The sequence below is a fragment of the Sus scrofa genome, chromosome 9, assembly GCF_054392235.1.
Source record: "Sus scrofa isolate SSC_HxYL_T2T_F1_AM1 chromosome 9, Sscrofa_HxYL_maternal_Yorkshire_Landrace_v2.0, whole genome shotgun sequence".
NCBI lineage: Eukaryota > Metazoa > Chordata > Mammalia > Artiodactyla > Suidae > Sus > Sus scrofa.
The window spans coordinates 122,765,785-122,790,720 of NC_139391.1; the positions used below are offsets into that span (position 1 = coordinate 122,765,785).

General features: G+C 34.6%; 1 protein-coding gene across 14 annotated transcripts in view; it reads right to left on the bottom strand.

Moving 5' to 3' along the window:
- COP1 (COP1 E3 ubiquitin ligase) overlaps positions 1-24,936 on the bottom strand; it is a 200,745-nt gene that overhangs the window by 51,787 nt on the left and 124,022 nt on the right. For all 14 annotated transcript variants that reach the window (XR_014816273.1, XM_084977699.1, XM_084977697.1 and 11 more), the window contains 7 exons: positions 21,780-21,923; positions 19,361-19,469; positions 18,893-18,974; positions 12,331-12,447; positions 4,614-4,731; positions 1,770-1,894; positions 564-724 (listed from right to left, as the gene is read on the bottom strand). Coding sequence is in view for 13 of the 14 variants with exons in the window: in XM_084977699.1 (XP_084833825.1) it covers positions 564-724; positions 1,770-1,894; positions 4,614-4,731; positions 12,331-12,447; positions 18,893-18,974; positions 19,361-19,469; positions 21,780-21,923 (856 nt within the window). In the remaining variant the exon portion in view is untranslated. The remainder of the gene's footprint in view (positions 1-563; positions 725-1,769; positions 1,895-4,613; positions 4,732-12,330; positions 12,448-18,892; positions 18,975-19,360; positions 19,470-21,779; positions 21,924-24,936) is intronic.

The window sequence follows — 24,936 nt, forward strand, 5'->3', positions numbered from 1 at the left end:
CTCAACCCCTAGCCTGGGAACCTCCATTATGCCATGGGTACAGCCCTAAAAAGATAAATAAATAAATATTCTTGTATAAACATATTTGTAGAGAACAATTTTGTCCTGAAACAGTAATTCAATTAGGTATACATACAGCCCACTCTCCTTTACCTACATCAAATTTTTTCCATCAGGTTCAGCTGAATGTTTACTGAACCTATACTACATGTGATCAATAAGGAAAATGAGATACAGTGTTTTTTTGCTAGACTTCCAGTCTAGCAGTAGAGACAGACAGATAATGTGGTAATGCTATAACAGAGGTACATCTAGAATGCTACAGGTACACAGGAGAGACATCCTGTCAGCATAATGTGCCATTTCAATTACTATTTCATTAGTGACATTTCAACTACTACTTTCTAAAATGCCTGTTTCCTTTGGTGATACAATGCTAAGCAAAAAAGAAAATGAATATCACATACCAATTTGTATTTTAAACTTAAAAAACTCACCTGTGTATACATAAACATAATGCATTACATGAGAGACCAAGGTTAAAGAGTGATATGAAAACTTACCCCATCTGGTAGTGCCCTCCAGCACACGGCACTAACAAATTCATTTGTATCATCTTCTTTTCGGTCTTTGTCCAGGACACTTTTGACCGTATCAAACTTAAAAGTTAGCAAAGTCTTAGAAAGTCCTTTATAGTACAGGTAAAGAGAGTTGTTCTCGCTTCCTGAAAAAATAAAATAAAAAACCAATTTTTTTAGAATGGGAGAATTTAGAATTAGGACATCACATTCATAAGGTAACTATCACTCAATGTTTAAGTTCAAAGACTAATATTCTTTCATGGTTAAATATAAAGATTCAAAGTTGAAGAGTTCTTGGGAATCATGTGAGAAAAGGAGTCACAGAAAAACAAAAAATAAAAAACCTTTACTAATCTAAAGAAATAACCACTGACAAATGATATAATATTGATATAAAAATCATTTTAGCAGAGTCTAGAGAAGAATCAGAACTCTGTTATTATAATGTGATCTTAAATTACATTTTAAAATATTTCTGTCTAGAGAGGAAAAGAAAGTTATAGCACTTAAAAAGGTAAATTTTAATACTCTACAAATTTTATTTTACATTCCCCAATAAAAAATGAGTAGTCTAGAAACCTATATTTTTGAGCAGTTTTTTAAAGTAAGAGCCTTGCTTTGATAGGGTTTAGGCTTGTATATGTGTGGAGACAGTCAACTTTACTAAATAAAGGTCAGGTCATTTGAAAGTAGTAACAAATATCCAGGCATCAGATGTATCGAAGCATTTGAATAGTATCAAATTTGATTTTCCTATTTCTGATTTAAATTTGTATAAATTATCAACAATCAAAGTCCTAGAATAACAGAGCAAGACTATTCAAACAGACTGGTTATTGAAGAGAACACAGTGGTGGGGAAAATGAACATCAAGCTTAAGAAGACAACTGCATCCAAAATTAAGATATCAGCAGAAATTAAAATTTTGTCTTCTAAATAACATGTATAGAAACTGTACTAATGGAGAACAACTACAACATAATTAAAACCTTATGCTATTTCATGTGGTCAAGGCTTGAGCTCAGCAAAGGAGAGGACTAATCCTTTTTCTAATCCAAGGAAAAGTCAACATGCTACCTTCTGAATGTACATATCATTTCTTGAGTTGGTATGTAGTCTATTCCACTGAATGCAATTACAGTGACAGATATCTACTAAAAAGTTTCAGGAAAAGATAATTTCACTTACCACAGGCTATATAATCTCCATTGGAAGCGAGGCCTACAAAGTTTTTTTCATTAATATGACCTTTGAAGGAACGTAGACAGTATGGTTTCCCTACATTCCACAGCTTTAGCTGGCTGTCTGTTGAACTGAGATAAACACAAAAAGTTAGAACATCTTTAAGATTTCATGAAATGAAATGCATCACTACTAATTAGAGGCAATCCAGTTTGGTGGCTGAGAATGCAGACTCTGGAGCCAGACTGTCTGGGAACACTCAATACGCCATTAATTTACTTTTTACTTCAGGAAATTTATACAGCCTCTCTGGCTTCAATTGTTTTCATTGGTTAAATGTGAAATATAATGATTCCTACCTTACAGAATTAGATGAATGATATAAGATATTGCAAGAATTAAATTAATTCATTTTAATGCTTTCGATAGTCCCTGGGCAAGCAGGAAATAATAAACATTATCCATCAATAGTACCATACCCTCATCAAACAAGACTGCTCTATTGGGAGTTGTACTTAATTTCAGTTTTTCTAGATTATTTGATTTACTTTTCAATTGTTAAATATAAACAATTTTCATAAGTTAGTTGTCCTGCTGGGGTGGAATACCATCAATGGTTGAATGGTCTATTTAGCTTATCTTACTAAAATGACATGCAAATGCAGCTAATAATTAAAAATAGCTGAATAAAAAAACACTGCTAATCCTATCATACAAAGACAGGATTTGAATAAAACACCATGTTTTTGTTTCCTGCTGAATTTCTGTTACAAAAGTAGGATCATACAACCTACATTATTTTGTCAAGAACGTCTTCCTCATTCAATAATTTATATTTTTTATGTAAAAGAAACATGTTTCTATATCTTTATTAATGATTACACAATAAATCATCTGTTCTCTTACTCTAACATTCATAGAATAGGGTAGACCATGCTAATGTTTTACATAGATTTATTTTATTCAAAGATTCACGACATAAGTAGTATTATTAGTTCCCCTTCAGAGGTGAGGAAATAGATTTGAAGGCTAAGGATAATTTCAGGGTATCACAGCTAGTAAATGGTAGAGCCAAGACTGAAACTGTCTTATTTCAGAAGCCAAACTTCAAACTCTAGGTACTTCTCTATTGCTTCTATTCACTTTCAACATACCATCTATTCCTAGGCATTTATGCTGTTTTAAATTGTCCATTGCTTAATAATATTGCATTGAAAATCCCTTTGTGTGTATTTATTGTCCAAGAATTCAGAGGTTGAAACAATATGTATATACTTTAATATTACTTTCCAGTATTTCCAAATGTACTTGTCTCAAATACTTATAAACATCAATTACGTCCAAGAGGTAAATCATCGTAATTTATAAAAACTAAGAAGGAAAAAAGACTAGTGAATATATAAACAACAAATCCACATTAAAAAGCTCAACTGAGATTTCCAATGTATATAATTAACTAGTTGAAATCAAACTAACTGATTCAACATTTATAAGTCTGAAATTTAAGAAAAATATTTTTGCCATATAATCTATCATTCACATTTGAATCTGAATAATATTTTAGTTATTTACTACCCATTATTATTTCTAAAGATGGGATACTTTTTGACTAGTTACTACTTACTTTAGAGTTGTGAACTAATTGCCTATATTAATTCCCCTTAGAAAGCTCAGCCTTTTCTTTTTTCTCCCTTTTTTGGTAACTCAATTCAAATGACCTCAACTCAAATTACCAAGTTCTTATTGAGAGCAACCCGCATGGTGGGCGGTCCCCACTATTAGGCACTGGCATTAATAATCTCCTAAGGGATATTAGAAACCACGTGAAAAAAAGAAAAAAGGAAAACAGTGTAAGATTAAGCTTGAGAAGAAAAAAGGAGATTTACTAGAAAAAAGAGAACAGTGAAATGGATGACAGAAAGAAGGGACTGTCTGTTAGTAGAAGAGCTTGGTCCACAGTATTTGAGCAATGAGATTTATTTATCTGGTTGTTATCTTGTTACTGCCAAACAAAATAAAAGACAACTAAAAGCTTATATTATGATTCCCTAGTTCAGAAGGCTTCTCGAAGGACATCTGTCAGGTGTAAGCAGTCATATTTAGAAAGTTCTTTTCAGAACATATTTAAAACTCACCATGAAATCAGAGGAAGATCAAGTAACATGGAAATGGAATAAAAAATGTCAACCAAGGAGTTCCCATTGTGGCTCAGCAGAAACCAATCTGACTAGTATCCATGAGGATGCAGGTTTAATCCCTCACCTTGCTCAGTGGGTTAAGGATCTGGTGTTGACGTGAGCTGTGGTATATTTCACAGATGTGGCTCAGATCTGGTGTGGCTGTGGCTGTGGCATAGGCCAGTGGCTACAGCTCAGATTTGACCCCTAGCCTGGGAACCTCCATATGCCATTGGGTGCGGCCCTAAAAAGACAAAAAAAAAAAAAAAAAAAGTCAACCAAATATTGCTTAAAAGCAAAAATACTACTACCCTATTGCAATGTAGATTAATGTATAATAACCTATTAGTAGACTTTAATAAATAAAACACTTCTCATTCTATTGCATCAACTATATTGTTTCTCTTTTTATAAGGAAAGGCTGAAATCTAATCTGAGGTTCAAATGTTTAAGGGGGCAACACTAAAAATAGTATTATCAAGATTTTATTCACAAATAACACAGAAGTGAGCAATACAGACGCAAATATACATATGCTCTCATTACACAAGTTACAAAAACCTACTATTTAAGAAGAAGTGCATGCACCACAGTGTTGTTACTCTTTACAAAACCCATGGCGGGTGACGTTACAAACACGTTAAGCTCAACTTCTGAAAAGAGTAATACTCACGCAGACACAATTTCCTCACCGCTCACAAACTTTGCGTAAGAGACTGCTTTTCGGTGTCCTTTGAATACCATGATTGGCTGTTTAGTGTTACGAAGATCATAGTAGTGAACACAGTGATCTACAACAAAGCAAAACAAAAGAAAACAAAAAGGGAAAAACGCAGTATATGAAAAAATGGTTTTGATATTTTTCATCAAATGTTTCAGAGACAATGTCAAATCTATAATGGCCAGACAACTGAAGGCAATGACTCATTTTCAAAGATAAGAAGATGTAGTAGGTTTTCTGTTTTGAACCCAGGACAATACAGTTGTATAAAAAAGTATATACACGTACGCTCATGTCAGTCTGAAAGGGAGTTTCACTGATATTTCTTGAGATCCTGGCTCTAGAAAGAGTATTAAGGGTTTAAAGAAACTGAAAGTTTTTAAATATATCCTTATATTTTGATGGCTTTATAAAAGAAAACATTTTGGACTTCTGATTAAACAATATGTTAATAATTTTATTTCTCACATTTGCCTTCTAAAATACATTTTCTTCGTGTTTCTGCTGTGGTGCATTGGGCTAAAAATCTGACCACAGTGGCTCAGGTCGCTGTGGAGATGTGGGTTTGCTCCTCACAGTGGGTTAAAAGCACCTGGCATTGCTGCAGCTGTGGTGTAGATTGCAACTGCAGCTTATATTCAATCCCTGGCCTGAGAATTTCCATGGGTGCAGCCATAAAATTAAAAGAAAAAAAAAAAAACTTAGAAGAAAACCTTTGCAACTTTGGGTTAAGTATAAGATATATTTTCTTGAGATACACTTTACATATAATAAAAATCAACTTAAAGCATACAGTTCAGTGATTTTTAGCAACTTAACCCAGTGTTGCAACCAACACCATAAATTAGTTTTAGAACATTTTCCTCATCTCAATAAAATTTCTCATGCCCACTTACCACCCACCATCCTAGGCTGTATTTTACCTCTGTAAATTCATCTTTTCTGGACTTTTCACATAAATGGAATTATATAATGTATAGCTTCTTACACTTTACATAATGTTTTTGTAGTCCAAATTTTAACATGGGTCAGCAGTTTATTCTTTTCTCCTGCTGAATAGTATATAATAAGTAGATATACCACATTTTGTCTAGTTTAGGGATACTGTTTTCCATTTTTTCAGTTATCGTGAATAATGCTGCTATGAACAATCATGTTCAAACCTTTGTGTGGACATTGATTTAGGTCTCAGGTTGATACCTCGAAAATGTAATTACTGTGTCATGTGATAATTTTGCGTTTAACTTTTTAAGAAACTGACAAACTGTTGACTGCACCATTTTACCCCACCAGCAATATATAATGGTTCCAATTCCTTTACCTGAGTTCTTTGAAAATTTCAGATACATATCTGAAATGTGTTTTGTAAATATTTTCAAACCTTGTGCTATTTTTTATTTTCTTAATAGTGATTTTGAAACACAGAACTTCTAAACTTTGATAAGGTCTAATTCATCTTCTTTTTCTTCACATAAAAATAAGAAATCTTTGACTAATCCAAGGTCTTAAGGATTTTTCTATTCTTTTCTAAAAGCTTTATTGTTTTGGTTCTTACACTTAAGTCTGTGATCAATTTTAAGTTAGTTTTTGTGTATAGTGTGAAGTAAAGGTCTTAGTTGATCTTTTTGCATGTGGATGGATATGAACCCAGTTGTCCCAGTATCATTTGAGAAGAGACTACTTTTTCCCCAATGAACAACTCTGGCACCTTTGTTGAAAATGAATGTATTATAAAGATTTACTTCTAGATTCTTAATTCTAACCAATTGACCCACATATGCCTACTCCTGAGGAGACAAGATGGAGAAGGACTTCATCTCCTCTCATAAAAACACTAAAATCACAACTAACTGTTGAATAACCATCAACCAAGAGACTGCAACCTACCGTAAAAAGATATTCTACATCTAAAGACAAAGAAGAAGCCACAACAAGATGGTAGGAGAGGGGAACCTGCACAATCTAATCAAATCCCATACCTGCTGGGTCGGCAACCCACAAACTGGAAAAACTATATTGCAGAGGTTCTCCCACAGGAAGTAAGAACTATGAGTCCCATGTCAGGCTTCCCAGCCTGAAGGTCTGGCATTGGGATGAGGAGACCCCAGAGCATATGGCTTTGAAGGGAAGCAGAGTTTGAGTGAAGGAACTCCACAGGGCTGGAGGGAAACAGAGACTCCACTCTTGGAAGGTGGAGGTTTCACAAGGTTTCACAAGCACTGTGACCCAGGGCAAAGCAGAGACTCCTTAGGAACTTAGGCCAGAACCATCTTCAGGTATTGGAGGGTCTTCTGGAGAGGCAGGGGGTCAGCTGGGGCTCACTGTGGGAGTGGGGACACTGATGGCAGAGACCTCAGAGAGTGTTCTGTGGGACCACAGCCACACCAGTGGGCAGATAGGCTGCCTGGGGCCATCCTGAGCACCTCTAAATACACCACCTGGCACAGCCCTACCATGGATAAGACCCAGATCCACCCACCAGTCGAAAGGCATCAGAAGCAAGAGGAACTAAGATTCCTCAGCCTGCAGAACAGAGACCACAAACACAGGAAATAAGACAAAAAGAGACAGCGGAGAAATAGGTTTCAGATGAAGTAACAAGATAAAACCCCAGAAGAACAACTAGTTCAGATTAACGATAGTAAAGATGATTTAAGAAAAAAAAGGGAGGTACATATGACTGCTTTTCTGCCCGTACAACAATGTCTTAACAACTACAGCTCTGGAATTTGGAAATTGGGAAGAAGAGTCCTCCAACTTTTTGTGACGTTTTTTCAAAACTGTTTTGCTAATTCCTCATATTTTCCACTTTGAATTTATCCTACTTTGAGTTCATTGAGCTTCTTGGATATATAAATTGATGTTTTTCATCCAATTTGGGGGTTTCTGGGCCATTATTTCTTCAAATATTTTTCTGGCCCTTTCTCACCTTATCTTCTGAGAATCTGTACTGTGTGTTCTCCTACGCTTAATGGTGCCTCATAGGTTTCTGAGGCTCCATTCATTTTTCTCCATTCCTTTTTTCTTTCTGTTACTTAGACTGAATAAGCACTATTGATCTACCTCCAAGTTCACTCACTCTTCTGCCAGCCCAAATTTTCTCATAAGCCCCTCTAGAGATTTTTTTCGTATCAGTTATTGTACTTTTCAACTACAGAATTCCTGTTTTTTATTTCTATTTTAAAAACATTCTCTATTTTATAAGACATATTTGTCATATTTTACCTCTATTTCTTAAAGTTTAATTCACTGAATATTTATTCATTTATTTATTTTTGTCTTTTTGCTATTTCTTGGGCCACTCCCGCGGCATATGGAGGTTCCCAGGCTAGGGGTTGAATTGGAGCTGTAGCTGCCAGCTTACGCCAGAGCCACAGCAACGCGGGACCCGAGCCGCGTCTGCAACCTACACCACAGCTCACGGCAACGCCGGATCATTAACCCACTGAGCAAGGGCAGGGACCGAACCCGCAACCTCATGGTTCCTAGTCGGATTCGTTAACCACTGTGCCAAGACGGGAACTCCTTTTTTTTTTTTTTTTTGGCTTTTTGGCTTTTTGCTATTTCTTGGGCCGCTCCCGCGGCATATGGAGGTTCCCAGGCTAGGGGTTGACTCGGAGCTGTAGCTGCCAGCCTACGCCAGAGCCACAGCAACACATTTGTAATAACTGACTTAAATTCTCTAGTAAGCCCAACATCTCAGACAGTTTCTATTGACTGAATTTTTCCTGCTTCTTCGTATGTATCTCATAATTTTTTGCTAAAAACTAGACACTTCAGATAATAAAAAGAGACAGCTCCAGAATCAGTTCCCACCTCCCTCTCCCAGGTTTGCTGTGGCTAGCCTTTTCGTCGGGGATGGTGCTGTCATTTACTTGGTTTAGTGACTTTTCCAGAACTAATTCTGTAGAGTCTATAATTGCTGCAGCGTGGGACCACTGAAGTCTCTTAATCAGTTTTGTTTTTGTTGTTTTTTTTAACCCGAGTAAAGGCTGCTACTGAGTCAGCATCACTTAGTAATCATGAGAGTTCCTTAAATGGTTTGTGTCAGTATGTCTTCTACCCTTTGCCAAGGGAATCTGTGCGTGTGTGTCAGGGCATGCTTTCGAAGCTCAGGCAACTTATACATCTATCTTAGCCTTTATTTACTTCTTGCTCATTATTTACACAGAGCCTCTGGGTCTGCCAGAGGTAAGCAACCAGAAGCCTAACCAGTTTTTACTGGATAGGCAGACTGGCCTGCACAAGTACAAAGCATTACTATGCCAAGAATATACAGGGCTTTTTTAAAAAGCTGTGGCCCAGATCTTTCTTTCAAATTTTTGACTGGACTCTTGCTTACCCCTATGGGTATCACAGCCTTAGATACTTGTGGTACTACATCTTTCTGTAGTGTCATCATCATTTTAAAATTCTTCATAATTTGAAGACTAAGCACATGACCTCATTTCTATTTTTCTTTTCCCTCTTTTTACTTTGAAACTTCAAGCCTGAAGAAAAGTTGAAAGAATAATACATCTGTAACTTTCAACCTAGACTCACCAACTCTAAGCATTTTACAATATTTGTTTTATCTTCCCTTCTACAAACTTAACTTGCATTCTATATTCAAATGATCCAACTGTTTTAAAAAAAACCTTGAAAAAACTTTTAATTTTGTTCAAGGGTAACATAGTATATTTAGTTTCTCTTTGTTATTTTATATATAATGATTTTGTAATACTGTTATTTACCTGCATCCTCATGGATACTAGTTGGTTCATTACTGCTGAGCCACAGTGGGAACTCCCTAATACTGTTATTTTTGAAGCATCTAGGATATAGTTGTTTTGCAAAGTGTTCCACAAGTTTGAATTTGTCTGAATGTTTTCCTATTATAAAGTTCCTCTTACATGTTTTTGACAAGATGACTATAAAACTGATGGTCCTTCAAAATGCAGCACATCAGGAGGCATATAATGTTTGCTTCATGGTGGTCTTAAATTTGATTGCTTAGTTAAATGCCTCTACGGCCTTGTCAATTTAGAGAGAATCTGTTTAATTTTTTAATCAAATGATGCTACTTGTACAACCATGAAGAACACCAACATAGAACAATTTCCAGTACAATAAATACTTTTCCTATAGGGATACTTTAAAAAAACAAAAACAAAAACAACAAGACACTCAATTTCACCACAGTTGATTAATATCAACAGTGACTACTGTTAATATGTTAAAATAATACAATGGAAATAATTTGTTTGGAATAGATGTAGAAATATCCTACTGAACTTTAATGCCTTATAAAGAGTTTATAACCTTTCGCTAAATTAAGAATAAAATAACTGCAAACGATAAGTCCAAGTTTTTTTGTTTTTCTGTTTTTCTGCTTTTTAGGGCCACACCTGCAGCATATGGAAGTTCTCAGGCTAGGGGTCGTACTGCAGCTACAGCTGCCAGCCTATAACACAGCCACAGCGAAGCGGGATCCAAGCTGTGTCTGCAACCCACACCACAGTTCATGGCAACACTGGATCCTGACCTACTGACCAAGGCCTGGGATCAAATCTGTATCCTCATGGACACTAGTTGGATTTGTTTCTGCTTCACCGTAACAGGAACTCCCCTGGGTCAAAGTTTTAAGTACATTTTATGACACAACCATCCTAGAGTATGTTCCAAAAAAGCAAGAAAATGAACAGAAATATACTCCATCTATATACATTATGGCCAATCAGAGATCAAAGTGAACTTCAAAAGTAAAAGAAATTTTAGCCTACGCCAGAGCCACAGCAACGCCAGATCCAAGCCGCATCTGCAACCTACACCACAGCTCCTGGGAACGCTGGATCTTTAACCCACTGAGCGAGGCCAGGAATCTAACCCGAAACCTCATGGCTCCTAGTCGGATTCATTTCCACTACGCCATGATGGGAACTCCAAAATAGCAACACTTTTATCCACTCTTAACAAATAACACTTTTTAATGAAATGGAAAAAAAGTATTTTAAATGGTAACAAAACTATAACACACACAGAAAAAAATTAACCAGAAAGGCCTGGAACCTAAATGAAGTTAAATTATAAAATTTCACTGAAAGTCAAAATAATCCAAACAAAAAGATACCCTACGTAACTACGTAGTAAGACAAAACATCTTAATATCAGTGGTTCCAAAATTAACAAATAATCATAATGTAATTTAGATGAGACTCCTAAAATAATTTTCCTAGAATTAGAAAAATATAAATCTTAACACTTACATGGACATGCAAAAATTAACTAAGAAATATATGAAAATTTAACAGTGGGGGCAAAACCACCTGCCAGATAGCTGAAGCATTTTGAAAGCACACTTCCCTTTTGCTGAAAGAAGTTTTGAAGATGCTCATGTCTAACATTTGTACATATTAAAGACTGATTATAACTTCTATTCATAAGTGATGGCCAATGGTTAGTGAGTGTGTTTATAACATTAAAATTAAAAAATTATTTTAATTAAATGCATAATAAAATATTGAAAATAACTAAGCAATTATTGAGCATCATATTCTAAGAGCTCTATACATAGCATTTTCTTCTCATAATCCTCTTAAGAGCCTCAAAAGATTATCTCTATTGTAAAGATAAGGAACCAGGGGAGAGAAGTTAATCAACTTACCCAAAGTCACATTTCTAGTCAGTAACAAAACAGGGATTTAAATAAGGGAGTAGTAGGTTCCAGAAAAGGGGAGCACATTAAAGAAAAATTCTATCTGCTAATGAAAAGAGAATTCTATCCACATATACATGTTCATCCATACTCTCTTGGAATTTAACTATGAAATTACATTAGTATCCAAGAGAAATTAATATTGTTAGAATAAAGAAAAGATGTAATGATAAATTAAGATTTAAATTTATATTTTTAAAAGGTAATGTGTTCATGATACGGTGCTAGATTATCTCTTTTTAAAAAACCGAGATCATCAATTAAAAAAAAAGAATCAAGGAGATCTCTCAGTGCAAAACCTAAACTACAGGTGTTTACTGCTTTAGTGAACACTCAAGGTGGGAAACCAGATATAGAATACAAATAAATTTAAGAGTAGAGTGACTATATAATTTATTCTCCAACCCATACACTTTTGAGAATGAAAGAAGGCCCTAAGAGCATTTATGGTAAAACAAATATAAACTAGGATTTCCCTGGGCAAACCCAGATATTGGGTCATCCATACTTGAACAAAAAATTCTTTGCTATGATTTTTTTTTTTGAGTACTTAAAGTTTTTAATCATGGAATACATGCTAACATATTATCTATCTTACTCACTTTCCTTAGATGGATGCTTTGGGCAGAGTAGGCACTCAATAACTATTGAAGGAATAGGTTTCCTCTGTCTATACAATATAGCTTCTTAAGCTTGTGATGACATAAGCATTAATTCATGCATGCAAAAACTTAGGTGAATAACAAAAAATAATCTACAAACCTATCTCTATATATTAAACATGGGTGACAGAATACTGAAATTAAGGCACAGTGATTAATGAGTAATAATGGCATACTACATACTTCTAATTTAGGATGTAATAATGAAAACAAAGTTTAAACCTACAAAGAAAGTTATGCCTTTTAAAATGTTCTTCTATCCAAGTCATGATAATCAACCAAGATCAAAAGAAGACAATCTTTCACTTCTTACCTGCACAGCCGAAAGCCAAATGGTATCTAGAAGAGGGGCTGAATTTAACGCAGCACACATTAGCCTTCGCCTCAATGCTTGCCACTGAGTTGTCTAAGTTGGTAGACCATAGCTTCACTAAGAGTAAGGGACAATAAAAAATGAAAATAAATACATTAGCCAATGCTTCTGTAACCTAGAAAGTTTGCTTATTGCTACAGCTAGCTGTCTTTCCATACTAATCTAGGCATTTTGGTTTACTAGATCAAAAATGTTTAAACAGTGAATGAATAACAGACCAATATTTAAATGAAGAAAGCTTAGTTTCAAAGTCAGAAAACAAAATAGATAACCAATACATAATGAGAAATAATATGATCTCATAATTAAGACATAAAAGACAGGTTAAAAAAAAGCAATCTGGACATACACAGATTGTGTGTGTATATATATATATATATATATATATATATATATATATATATGTGAGGGAATTAAATGGTTTAACTTTTAACCTGTTACACTTTTGAGAATCTCACACACACAGGCACACACTTTCATATGTATGATATATATCAGAATGTATATATGATACATAAACAAATGTCATTTAAAATACCTGGGATCTGTCCTATTTTATCTTCAATTCAGAATTTCACGATTTTATGGAGTTCCCGTCATGGCTCAGAGGAAGCGAATCTGACTAGCATCCATGAAGATGCAGGTTCAATCTCTGACCTCACTCAGTGGGTCAAGGATCCGGTGTTGCTGTGAGCTGTGGTGTAGGTCGCAGATGCGGCTCAGATCTGACGTTGCTGTGGCTGTGGTGTAGGCCAGCAGCTACAGCTCTGATTCAACCCCGAGCCTGGGAACCTCCATATGCCGCTTGTGTGGTCTTTTTTAAGAACTTAGTTATATGGTTTAGTGTGTCTGAAGTAACAGCTAAACTATTTAGCTAAACTTTAAAATTTTGCATTAGTATTTGATATCTGCAATTTCAAAGGTATATATTGAGATTTGTAATGATTAGGGAGTGAAAAGCTAAGCAATCAAAGTAGGTCAGATCTGAGAGCAGGAATATAAAAGTGAGATGTTACCTTGTAAGGTAATAGACCAACTATCATATTATTTATAAACAAAACTTTCCTAGTAGACACTAGAATACACATATAAAAAAGACTTTCAAGATAAAGGTTACAATCCTGGTTGCACATTAGAATTAACAGCAAACACTAACAAGAAACAGTGATGAAAACCTTCCTATCCATTGTTCAATGGGTCCCAATGTCTCATCAGGACAGTGCCTAGAGTAAGTCTAGGTATTGGTGGGTTTTCTTTTTTTTTTTTTTAAAAAAAAAAAAGCTCTCTGGGTGCTTCTAATGTGTATTTGGGGTTGAAAATCAATATACATGAATGGAGGCATAATACAATTTTAGAATCTTTTTAGGATTATCAATACAGTAATCTTTAAATAGGAGTGAGAAAAAGGTAAAAATGGTTCCAACTACTATTTCTATGAATGTCATTTTATAAGAACAGACTTTCTCTGTGTGAACAGGATCTATTTATCTTCTATGAATAGAACTTCGTAATAGAAAATTTCTTTAAATGTGTGAGATCTCTGAATAAAAACTAACCATTAAAAAGTTACTTATAACCTGATGAATTAGCCTTCCCTAAGAAAAATAAGATACTCATTATTAAAATAAAAATGATATTAAGTAGCCATATTTTATTTCACATTATTTTTCAATAGGAATCATATGCTATTTCGATCACATACAATTGTTCAGGTAGTTAAGATATTCAATTCTGAGATGAAATGGCTAGCTATAATTAAAAGTCTGTATTCAAACAGCATTCATAGATTAGTAGAATATCAAGTGGTAGAACTATAACAGCCTAGCAAGCCCAAGTTAATCCACAACAAATATTTACGGAGCACCTACCATTACACTGTTAATCAGTAAGACTCATTACAAATAAGTGCTATATATCAATTTTATGACTATTAAATATAAGTAAACGTAAAAATGAACCAGAACTAACAGGTATAGTTAACTTAGAAGTGAAGTCTTTTTTTAAAAGGTCAAAGTAATTTTCTCCATAGAGTAATTATTTACATGTTACAAAAAAGTCATAATGGTAACCACAATGATTATAATTTCAATATATAAGATACTAGAATTTAATACAATTGCCTGAGCTATAGGATAACTAAGGTTTAAAATACCGTGAAGATACACTGACTATATAAAGTATAGAAAAGGAAAATGCACAAAATTTATTGGTTACTGATCACTAAAAAGAACACATATTGTGGTTAAACTGTGTTCCCCAAAAGATATGCTGATGCCCTAACCCCAGGTACCTATTGAGTCAACTTTTTAATAGAAAATAGGGTCTTTGCAGATAAAATCAAGATGAGGTTATACTGGATTAGGATGGGCCCTCAATTCAATGACTGGTACCTTTATAAGAAGAGGGAGACTTGATACAGGGGAGAGTGTGAAGAAAACCACGTGCAGAGAGAGGCAGAAACTGGATGCAGCTACAAGTAAAAGAATGTCAAGGACTGCTACTAACCACCAGAAGCTAAGAAGACAGCAAGGAAAGATTCTTCCCTACAGTCTTCAGAGAGAGAATGGGACTGCCAACACCTGATTCTGGGCTTCTGGCCTCCAAGACTGTGAGAGAATAAATTTCTACAGTAGAAGCCAACCAGGCAGTGGTACACTGCTATGGCAGTCCTATGGAGCTAATACAACAGATATGACAAAATAACATTAAAATTAATTAAGTTCAACTCAACTAAGGTAACATCATAGAAGGAAAGGTAAAAAACAGTACAATCATTTCAGAGGAAGTATAGAAGAAATCAATAGACGTACTGGAAGAAAGTGTCTATGACAAATATAAATGAGATGTTCTTCAAAATAAGGAAATACTGTTAAAAGGATAATAGTAAGAATTTTTTTAACTTCAAAAATTACAATCTCAACATTTACTGTGAAAACTCCTTTTCATAAGTAAAAGTGAGTTTTAAAGAAAATATCCTCAAGGTGAAGCGCTAAGGCAATTAAATCAAACAAAACACATTGTCCTTATTTGTATACAGTCTCCTTGACTCAGCAAAAAATCAAAATCGTGACTCCTAGGAAAATCATGTTGAAATATAGGAGCTAAAAAGAAAAACAAAACTTGTTTGCGGAACTATAATCAATATTTTGTAATAACCTATAAGGAAAAAGCATCTGAAAATAGACAGATACATAAATATGTATGTATAACTGCCACACTTTGCTGTACACTTGAAACAACATTGTAAATCAACTCTATTTCAATTTTTAAAGATTACATTAAAAAAAAAAAACAAAATTCAGGAGTTCCCGTTGTGACGCAGTGGTTAACGAATCCGACTAGGAACCATAAGGTTGCGGGTTTCATCCCTTGCCTTGCTCAGTGGGTTAAAGATCTGGCGTTGCCGTGAGCTGTGGTGTAGGTTGCAGATGCGACTCGGATCACGAGTTGATGTGGCTCTGGCGTAGGCCGGTGGCTACAGCTCCGATTCGACCCCTAGCCTGGGAATCTCCATATGCTGTGGGAAGCGGCCCTTAGAAAAGGCAAAAAGATAAAATAAAATAAAATAAAATAAAATAAAAAATTAAAAAAAAAGAAAATTCAAGCTTGTTCTGAACACTGGCTAGCTGCCTTTAGGAAATGAATTTTTTACTTAAAATTATTTTATTACAAGTTTGATTAATATTAATATGTAAAGAAAAACTTTTTTTTTAAGTATGACTTGAATCTTCAGTCCTATTTAGAAAAAAAAAGAATTAAAAAAAAATCCAACTACCTTAGAGGATAGGTGAGGTTTATCATCTACTAATATGTAAAATTTGAGTTAAACAGTCCCTAAGTTCTTTTGTTCAAATTAATTTTTTTCCAAAAACATAACACATTGCATATCTATAATAACATCAGTACCAGTTTCAAAGTGTAGGATTTATATGTTTCAAGCTTCTCAGATAGGGCCCACTATATATCTATTTGCACCAAAGCTTCCTAAGAAAGAATTCAATGTAAAAGATAAAGGAAACAGGCCTAGGAGTTTGACACAGTAAGAAAGTCTGTCTTTAGTAAGGATGTACAAATATGAGTATGACTGACATGTGATACTCCTGGACCCACTTCTGAACCACTGTCTAGATCCTGCAGAAAATAGAATGAGTAAAAAGGGAGAGCGTGGCTTCACATAAACATTTGTATCATTTAATAAGTCTATAAAAAGCACACCATCACATCATATATCTGATCAGGAATTAATATCCAGGATAAAGAACTCCTACGACAACAAAAAGACAAACAATCCAATTTTAAAAATGGGCATAGAACCTGAATAAACACTTTTCCAGAGAAGATACACAAATGGCCAGTAAGCACATGAAAAGATGCTCAATATCACTATCATTGGGGAAAGGCAAAGCAAAACCACAATAAGATACTACTTCATACCCATCAAGATCATTATTATTGAAAAAAAGAAAGACATGAAAAGAACAGATATTGGCAAGGATGTGGAGAAATCAGAAATAATTGGGCACTACTGGTGGGAATTCTGGGAAACAGAATGGCAGTTCCTAAAAAATTTAAATATATAAGTATCATACGATCTCACAGTTCCATTTCTAAGTATACACCCAGAACTTAAAGCAGAAAATAAAGGAAGATTCTGTCATTCGTGTACATAGCAGCATTATTCACAATACCCCAAAGGTGAAAGCAACCCAAAGTATCTGTCCATCCATGAATGAAACAAAACACAGTACAGTCATACAACAGATTACTTTTCAGCCTAATATACGAAGGAAATTCTAATACATGCTACAATGGGGCTGAACCTTGAAGACATGATGCTAAGTGAAATAAATCAGGTACAAAAGGACAAATATTCATATGTGATACTTAGGAGAACTAGTCAAATTCACAGAGACAGAAAGTAGAAAGGTGATTGCCAGGGACTGGTGGAAGGGTTATGGAGAGTTAACTGTTTCATTAAAAGAGAAACAGTGTTTTCAAATCAGAGTTTGAGTTTTGCAATATAAATAAGGGTCAATGGATTGAGAGTGGTAAAGGTTGCACAAGAATGTCAACGCACTTACTACCACCAAGCAGTACACTTAAAAACAGTTAAAATGGTTCACTTTATGTGTATTTGAATACAATTTAAAATGAATAAATATTGCAGCAACATGGATGGAATTAGAGATTATAATACTAAGTGAAGTAAGTCAGAAAGATAAAGACAAGTATATGATATCACTTACACGGAGAATCTGAAAAATTACACAAAAGAACCTAGCTATGAAACAGAAATAGGCAGAGAGTACAAACTTTTCATTGCCAATGGGGAGGTAACTGGGAGAGGGAAGTAGGAGGTTGGGTTTAGCAGATGTAAGCTATTATACATGAAGGGGATGATCAATAAGATTGTACTGCACTGCACAGAGAAATATATTCAATACGCTATGATAAATCATAATGGAAAAGAACATACATACATATTTTTAAAATAGAGTGTGTATGTGTATATACGTATGTATAACTGAATCACTGTATATATACAAGTGTACATACATTTATGTACACAGAACTGTATGTATAACTGAATCAGATAGGGGTTGATTCAGAGCTACAGTTCTGAGCCAGGTCTGTGACCTATGCTACAGCTCATGGCAACCCTTCATCTTCAACTCACTGAGAGGACCCAGGGATCAAACTTTGTCCTCATGGCTACTAGTCGGGTTCATTTTCACTAAGCCACAACAGGAACTTCTCAAAGATAATTTCATAAAGCAATCAAGAAGGAAGGTATTCCAAACTACACATACCGTGGGTTTACTAGTTTCTGATCCAACAGTTTTGGGGTGGGGGGTCAGAAAAGTGTTATTTTCCTCTTACAGAATAGGATAGCTCTATCTATCACTGTGAAAGAAAATTTCAACAGGAGAGCTACTCTTGCTTATCTATCTACTACTCTGCATGTTATATGTATAAAAGCAAACGGCAAAGAAATTAAGGTTTCTAACTCTAAGATAAAAGAAATCTGTTAACAGGGCTTTGTAAATTTGATGATGAGAACTAGGCCAAAACAAGACAGTAGGATAAAAGAAAAGAAATAGCACAAGAAAGGAGAGGTCAATTAAATTGGAAGAAAGAGATGTAGAATTTTTGCCTTGAAACATGATAAATTCATGAAAAGATTTTAGTATACACTGGGAATTTAATATAATACAACATATATAGAGATATCTGAATAATTCAACAAAAAAGTTCATCTGATGGTATAGATAAAGGAAATGGTTATAAAAATATCACCATGTGGCATGAATTCAAAAAACATTATTGTAATAAAGATGAGTATATTCATTTTTCTTCCACTCCCTGAGTGATATATGTTTCTGTGCTTACTAGATTATTTTTAAACAATCAGAAATCACAAAGGATTGCTATGGGTTTCAACAAATATCTGCAGCTTTGTCAGCAAAAAGGATTAAGTTGGGGGAGGGGATTCAAACAGTACCTTTTGCATCATCAGAACCTGAAGCCAAGAGTTTAGGATCCATCAAATTAAAGTCAACACTCCAACACCTCTTCTCATGCTCCTGGATGTAGAAGGAAGATAAAACAGTCTCAGAGAGAATACAGATCTTAAAATAAATAAAGCAAAAAACAAATGGATACCAATTTATCACTATGGTAGGAGGGAAAAACAACTGGCTGTGGAAACAAATGGAAAGCAAAGTAGATCCTAAACTTTTTATATATACATTTACTAAAATTACTGCTTGGGTTAATTAATTTGATACATTCCACAAATGCAAAAAGTCTAAGAGAAAAGCATTATTTCAGAAAAGTATTAGTTGGTATTATATAGGTATAAAAATGCTAAGTACTGACTTTTAATTTGTAATTACAAAGCACATGAAGCTCTACAATTATTAAGAAGTAAAAATGATTCTTAAAACAAGTAACTGGTATCCTTATTTACCTGATAGACCTTTGACCTCTGTCCTGTGAATCCATCCCACAGGATGACAGTGCCTTCATAATCACTGCTGGCTAACAGGTTCTTATGGTAACTACTCCAACTGATACAGCTGCAAGAAAAGAATATGGCTAAGCCTCACTTTACATAAAAATAGATAACAATGATACAAAGAATACTGATGTGTTAAGAAGATTAGAACCCTTTCAAAATGGTCTACTTGAGTTCACATTCATTACCCTGTCCACAGCACATCTGGAAAGAAAGGTATCATGTAATTCCCAGATTTTTTGATTGAAGCTACCAAGTTACAAGCTGTAATTAGTTTTCATTCTCATCACAAGCTGCCAGATGGATATGATGAGCCTAATGTGAGGAGAGCATGTCTGCAAGTGAAGAAAATAAAGGCCGGGGCATGGGCGGGGCACAAAGCAGGCCACAGCAAGATAACAGCGACCAAACCAGACTGCTTCGGCCCCTGGATCCAGTTATGCCAAATCATATAAACCAAAAAACTAGTTTGAATTGGGTTTCTGTATTTACATCAAAATCTTAACATAAGTATGTGACTGAAATTGCAATTAAAAGCATTTAACAGCTGGAATTAAACTTCAACATTTATGATTTCAGCTATTTTCAAATGTTCCAAAATTAAGAATGCAACATCTAAAAATGCATGCTTTCAGTCAGACACAGAAGGTATAGAGAAAGCAAAACAATTAACCTAGGTGACTTCCAAGCATTTGAACACAACAAGGTCTTTTCACTCTCAACGAACTGCATATGTGCTAAATTTTAGGGATTGGAAGAGTTCATTTGCACCTTTAAGCCTACTTATTAGAATTTCTGAAAGGAATTTTATGGAAGTTAAGAGCTTTGGATTTATATAGTTTTAAGCTTAAATTCCAGATCTGTTACTTACTAGTGGCTTTGGGTAATTTAGTTCACTTTCACAACAGGTGTGCTCCAAACTGGTTTGAGGCATATTTACAATATTGATTCTTTCAGTCCCAAACCCACAGTTTCCAGCCTTGAACAGTTTCCTCTCCATTATTTTAAGGCCCATAAAGTACTGCCATATTTGTACATATGTCAGGACAGAAAAGGTAAACCCTCTAACCCATATTTTCATTACAATAACATTTACTATGAATTCTTGATATGGGCCAAGTATTGTGCCGAATGCATTATGTGGGTTTATTTAAAATACAATCCTATGAAACAGGTAATACTATTACAGCCTCTATTTGATAAATGAGTCGCATGAAATGGTTAAGAGCACAGATTCTGGAACCAAACTACTTCTGTTTGAACTCTGGCTCCTCCATAAGTGCTCCTGCACTACTTAAGCTGTGCGGTCTTAAGCAAATTAATGAACCTTTCTGTTCCTAAGCTTCCTTGTGTATAAAATGGGGCAATAACAGTCTGCTTAAGACAAAACACTTAGATAGTGATTGCCACATAAGAATTCAAAAAGTTGTATCTTACTAATGTTGTACTCTTTCCACCTAAAAATAACTCAGTATATAAACTAAGTATATAACAGATTCCTGATGATGAGCACCAGGAATGAATGAACATTATCAGTCTACCATTTTTATGAATGAATTAGGAAACAAAAAAGAAAGCAATAACAAATTATATAAAGACTGTAATACTTGCTATATTAACTTTATTTAAATTTACATATATACATATTTATGGTGTGTGTGTGTGTGTCATTCATTCGGATAAAAAAAGTATAAGGATGAATGGAAAATGTTCAAAGTTCTGAATAAATGTATTTTTAAATGATTTCCCTACACCACTCCCTTTCAAGCCAGTGCCTATGAGAACAGCTTAGGAAGCTTGTTTGAAAAATGCACATTCTAGGATTCCTCCAAGATGGGGGGGGGGGGGCGCAGATTAGAAGTAAGGTGCAGTTCCTGCATTTTTATTAGTATTCTAGGTTTAAAAAGGACTCATTATGAACTCTAACCCCTAATATATGAAACTTAAAGGCTATGCCCTCATGAAAATGATCTTGTGAAAAGAATTCTTAAAACCATAAACAGTTATAATATTTAGAGATATGTGCAAGCTAGAAGAAAAACTCCTGACCTTGAGACACTATTTATTGGGCTATAGCCATACTTCATTCAACACCCCATGAAAGGCCATCTATAATAAAGACCTTTATTTGATTAAGTGAAAGAAAGAGGACTTTGATTTGGCAAATAGAAAAATGATAACTACTAGCCCCCACAAGGAAAGAGTAATCAATGTCTAAAAAAAAGACATTCTGATGTATTCTCTGTATATAATTACAGTGTTCACTATGAATGTGTAAGGAGTCTCACAAAAAGGTAAAAAAGCTAGTAGCGATTATAGACACTAATTGTTATAAACACATGGTATTATGCAAAGAAAATCATGTAAATACCTGATTTTGGAATTGCAGGTCATTTCATTTTCAGGGTAATGAATATCCACTGCATCCTGAATGACTGTGCCATATTCATAGACTTTAATCTTCTTTGTAACCCCAGCAATTGCAAAGTAGTCACAATCTCTGTCAAATTCGATACTAAGGGGAAAAGTATATTCCTGGGTCAGTAAGACTACCCATCCTTATGAAGCTTACACGGACAACATTTCAGAATTTGTTTTTTTCTATTTCTAAAGTGATTTTGTCTATAAGGATAAGAGAGCTACCTGAAATGCCCTCAAATTATATTAGGCCTGATGTCCAGATTGTCATTAATAAGATATCACAATTGGTAGAGAACTGTACATAGCTACACAATTGTGCTGAGAGATGGTTCTTTTATTCCTAGAAACTTGACGTGTTTTTCAATTCAGCTTTAGCAACCATATTATAACAAACTCAACTGTCAAGGCTAAAAAGTTATACTGTAAAAGTTAAAAAAAAAAAAAGATTTAATGGTTTGATATATTAAAAATACATCAAAAGAGAACTTCCAATAAATCTTTTCATAAATTCTAGCTCTCCTTTTCTTAACATTTTGTGAGGATGATAGAATTTCAAAATATTTAATGTGGAGTTCTCATCGTGGCTCAGTGGTAACAAACCCGACTAGTATCCATGAGGATGTGGATTTGATCCCTGGCCTCACTTGGTGGGTTAATGATCTGGCACTGCCATGAGCTGTGGTGTAGGTAGCAGACACAGCTCAGATCCTACAGTGCTGTGGCTGTGGTGTAGGCCAGCAGCTGCTGCTCTGATTTGACCCCTAGCCTGGGAACTTCTGTATGCTGCAGGTATGTTCCTAAAAAAAAAAAAAAAAAAAAAATCAAAATATTTAATGTTATTTAAACACATAAATTAGTCCACAAGCTGGAAACTGAAGAAATTAAGGAAGGGGTAATGACAAAAGGGTGAAATACACATAAAAATGGAATTATTAAATTATTATTACATCTCCTCAAATCCACTTCTAATCTCCCCATCAAATATGTTCTCTCTGACTTATGAACCACAAACAGGCAAGGGAAAAAGTAAAAACCTTTCCTTTCTTTCTAATTACTTAGCTACTCTTACCTTCTTTTTATACAATTTCCAAAATAAGCTACTTCAAAACAGAGTACAAGATTTTTTCCACCTTTATAGACCTTAACTTGGAGTCTCAACAAAGTTTTTACATAATCAGCAAGAAGACTAAGTGACCGAATTAAGAGTAAAAAGAATCATCACATACATTATCTCTCATCCTTTCTAGAAGCTGTCATAAGGATACAGAATACATAAGAATTCTCACTATCTTCAATTAATTATAATAGATAACATTCATTGACCACTCAACTACTATAACCACTGTGCATATTAACTCATTTAATTCTTATAATAATAACCATATGAAATGGGTGTTAATTTATCCATAATTTTACACATGAGAGAGCTGAGAACTAAAGCTGAAGTAACTTGCCCAAAGTTATTCATCTTGAAAGTGTCTAAAATAATACCAGTACTCTGCATATTTTAAGCATTCATCAAATGCATAGAAATACCTACATGACATAGTTTTTTAAAAATAAATTGCCTGTGATATTCTTTTACCAAAAAGTTAATGATTAGTTAATAATACAGTAAGAAGCTTTGCTAAGCTGCTAATAAATAAGGAAAATAAGTACACATGAAGAATATTTCTCATAAAAACAAATGCTGAGATGCTCAGTTTTTATTTAGCTTTAAATACTTAATTTTATAAAAATTTTAATTTCATTAAAGGTCATTGACTATTGCACAATTCAGCAAAAGCTCCCTCCAATACAATGTGACTATGTGGCAATGCAATAGATTTATCTGTACAACAATCTCATGTGAACTGCTGTCTCAGCTACTGCTTGTTACCTGCCCTGTAGACTCTAATGCAGCATAACTGTATTGATAGCAACTATTGAACTCTCCAAACTCAATTTATACTCATAGCCTCATGCTACTGAAGGAAAAATATTACTGTGTCTGACAAAGGACAGAGTTATCAGACTGAACTTCCATCCTTAGGAAATTTGGGTATGCCTGATACTCCAAGGAAAAACCAGTTATATTATCCCTAAATACTTTCTTTTTACCTATAAACATACATGACTAATAAACAAACAACATTCTAAATGTTGTTCCAGTAAAAGTTAACATGCTACTTCCAAACTATTTGTTTCTAATATAAAAAAGTTTAAATGCTAACTTATTAAAAGCCACTGGGGAGTCCTTGTTGTGGCTCAGAGGTTAACAAACCCAACTAGTATCCATAAGGACATGGGTTCAATCCCTGACCTTGCTCAGTGGGTTAAGTATCTGGTGTTGCTCTGAGCTGTGGTGTAGGTCGCAGACATGGCTTGGATCCGGTGTTGCTGTGGCATATGCCAGCAGCTACAGCTTGGATTTGACTCTAGCCTGGGAACTTCCATATTTTAGGGTGAGGCCTAACAAGACAAAAGACAAAAATAAATAAATTTAAAAATAAAATAATAAAAATAAAAAGCCACTGTAGGAAGAAAAATGGCTTATAAATAAAAATGCTGGCCAAAGGATTGATTTGATGATATAAGAAAGTAATTAAGTCTACTACTTTTTCTGTTGCTATCCTGTTATTCAAGACAACTCTTTTTTCAACAAAGGTTATTATTTAGCTATATCATATCATTCTTAACTCTCAAACTAAAAAACTAACTTTTGGATTTGACTTTACTGCTATTGTTTTCTTATATTCTGGTTATGTTTTGTTCTTACAATATTAGGATATCAAAGACCTAGACAGTATCCCTTTTTATTTGGTGGGGGAGGGGAGTGGCAAGAGGGGAGGTGTGCCTGTGGCATACAGAAATTCCTGAGCCAGGATCAAACCCACACCATAAACCACAGTAGCAACCTGAGCCACCTCAGTGACATTATATCCTTGATGCACTGAGCCACATGGGAACTTCCAGTATCCTTTTTTACTATTCTGGGATACTGAGGTTCTTTCAGTTTATTTTTATTATTTTTTATTAAAGTACAGTTGATTTACAATGTTGTACCAATTTCTGCTGTACAGCTAAGTGACCCAGTCATACACACACACACACACATTTTTTTTCTC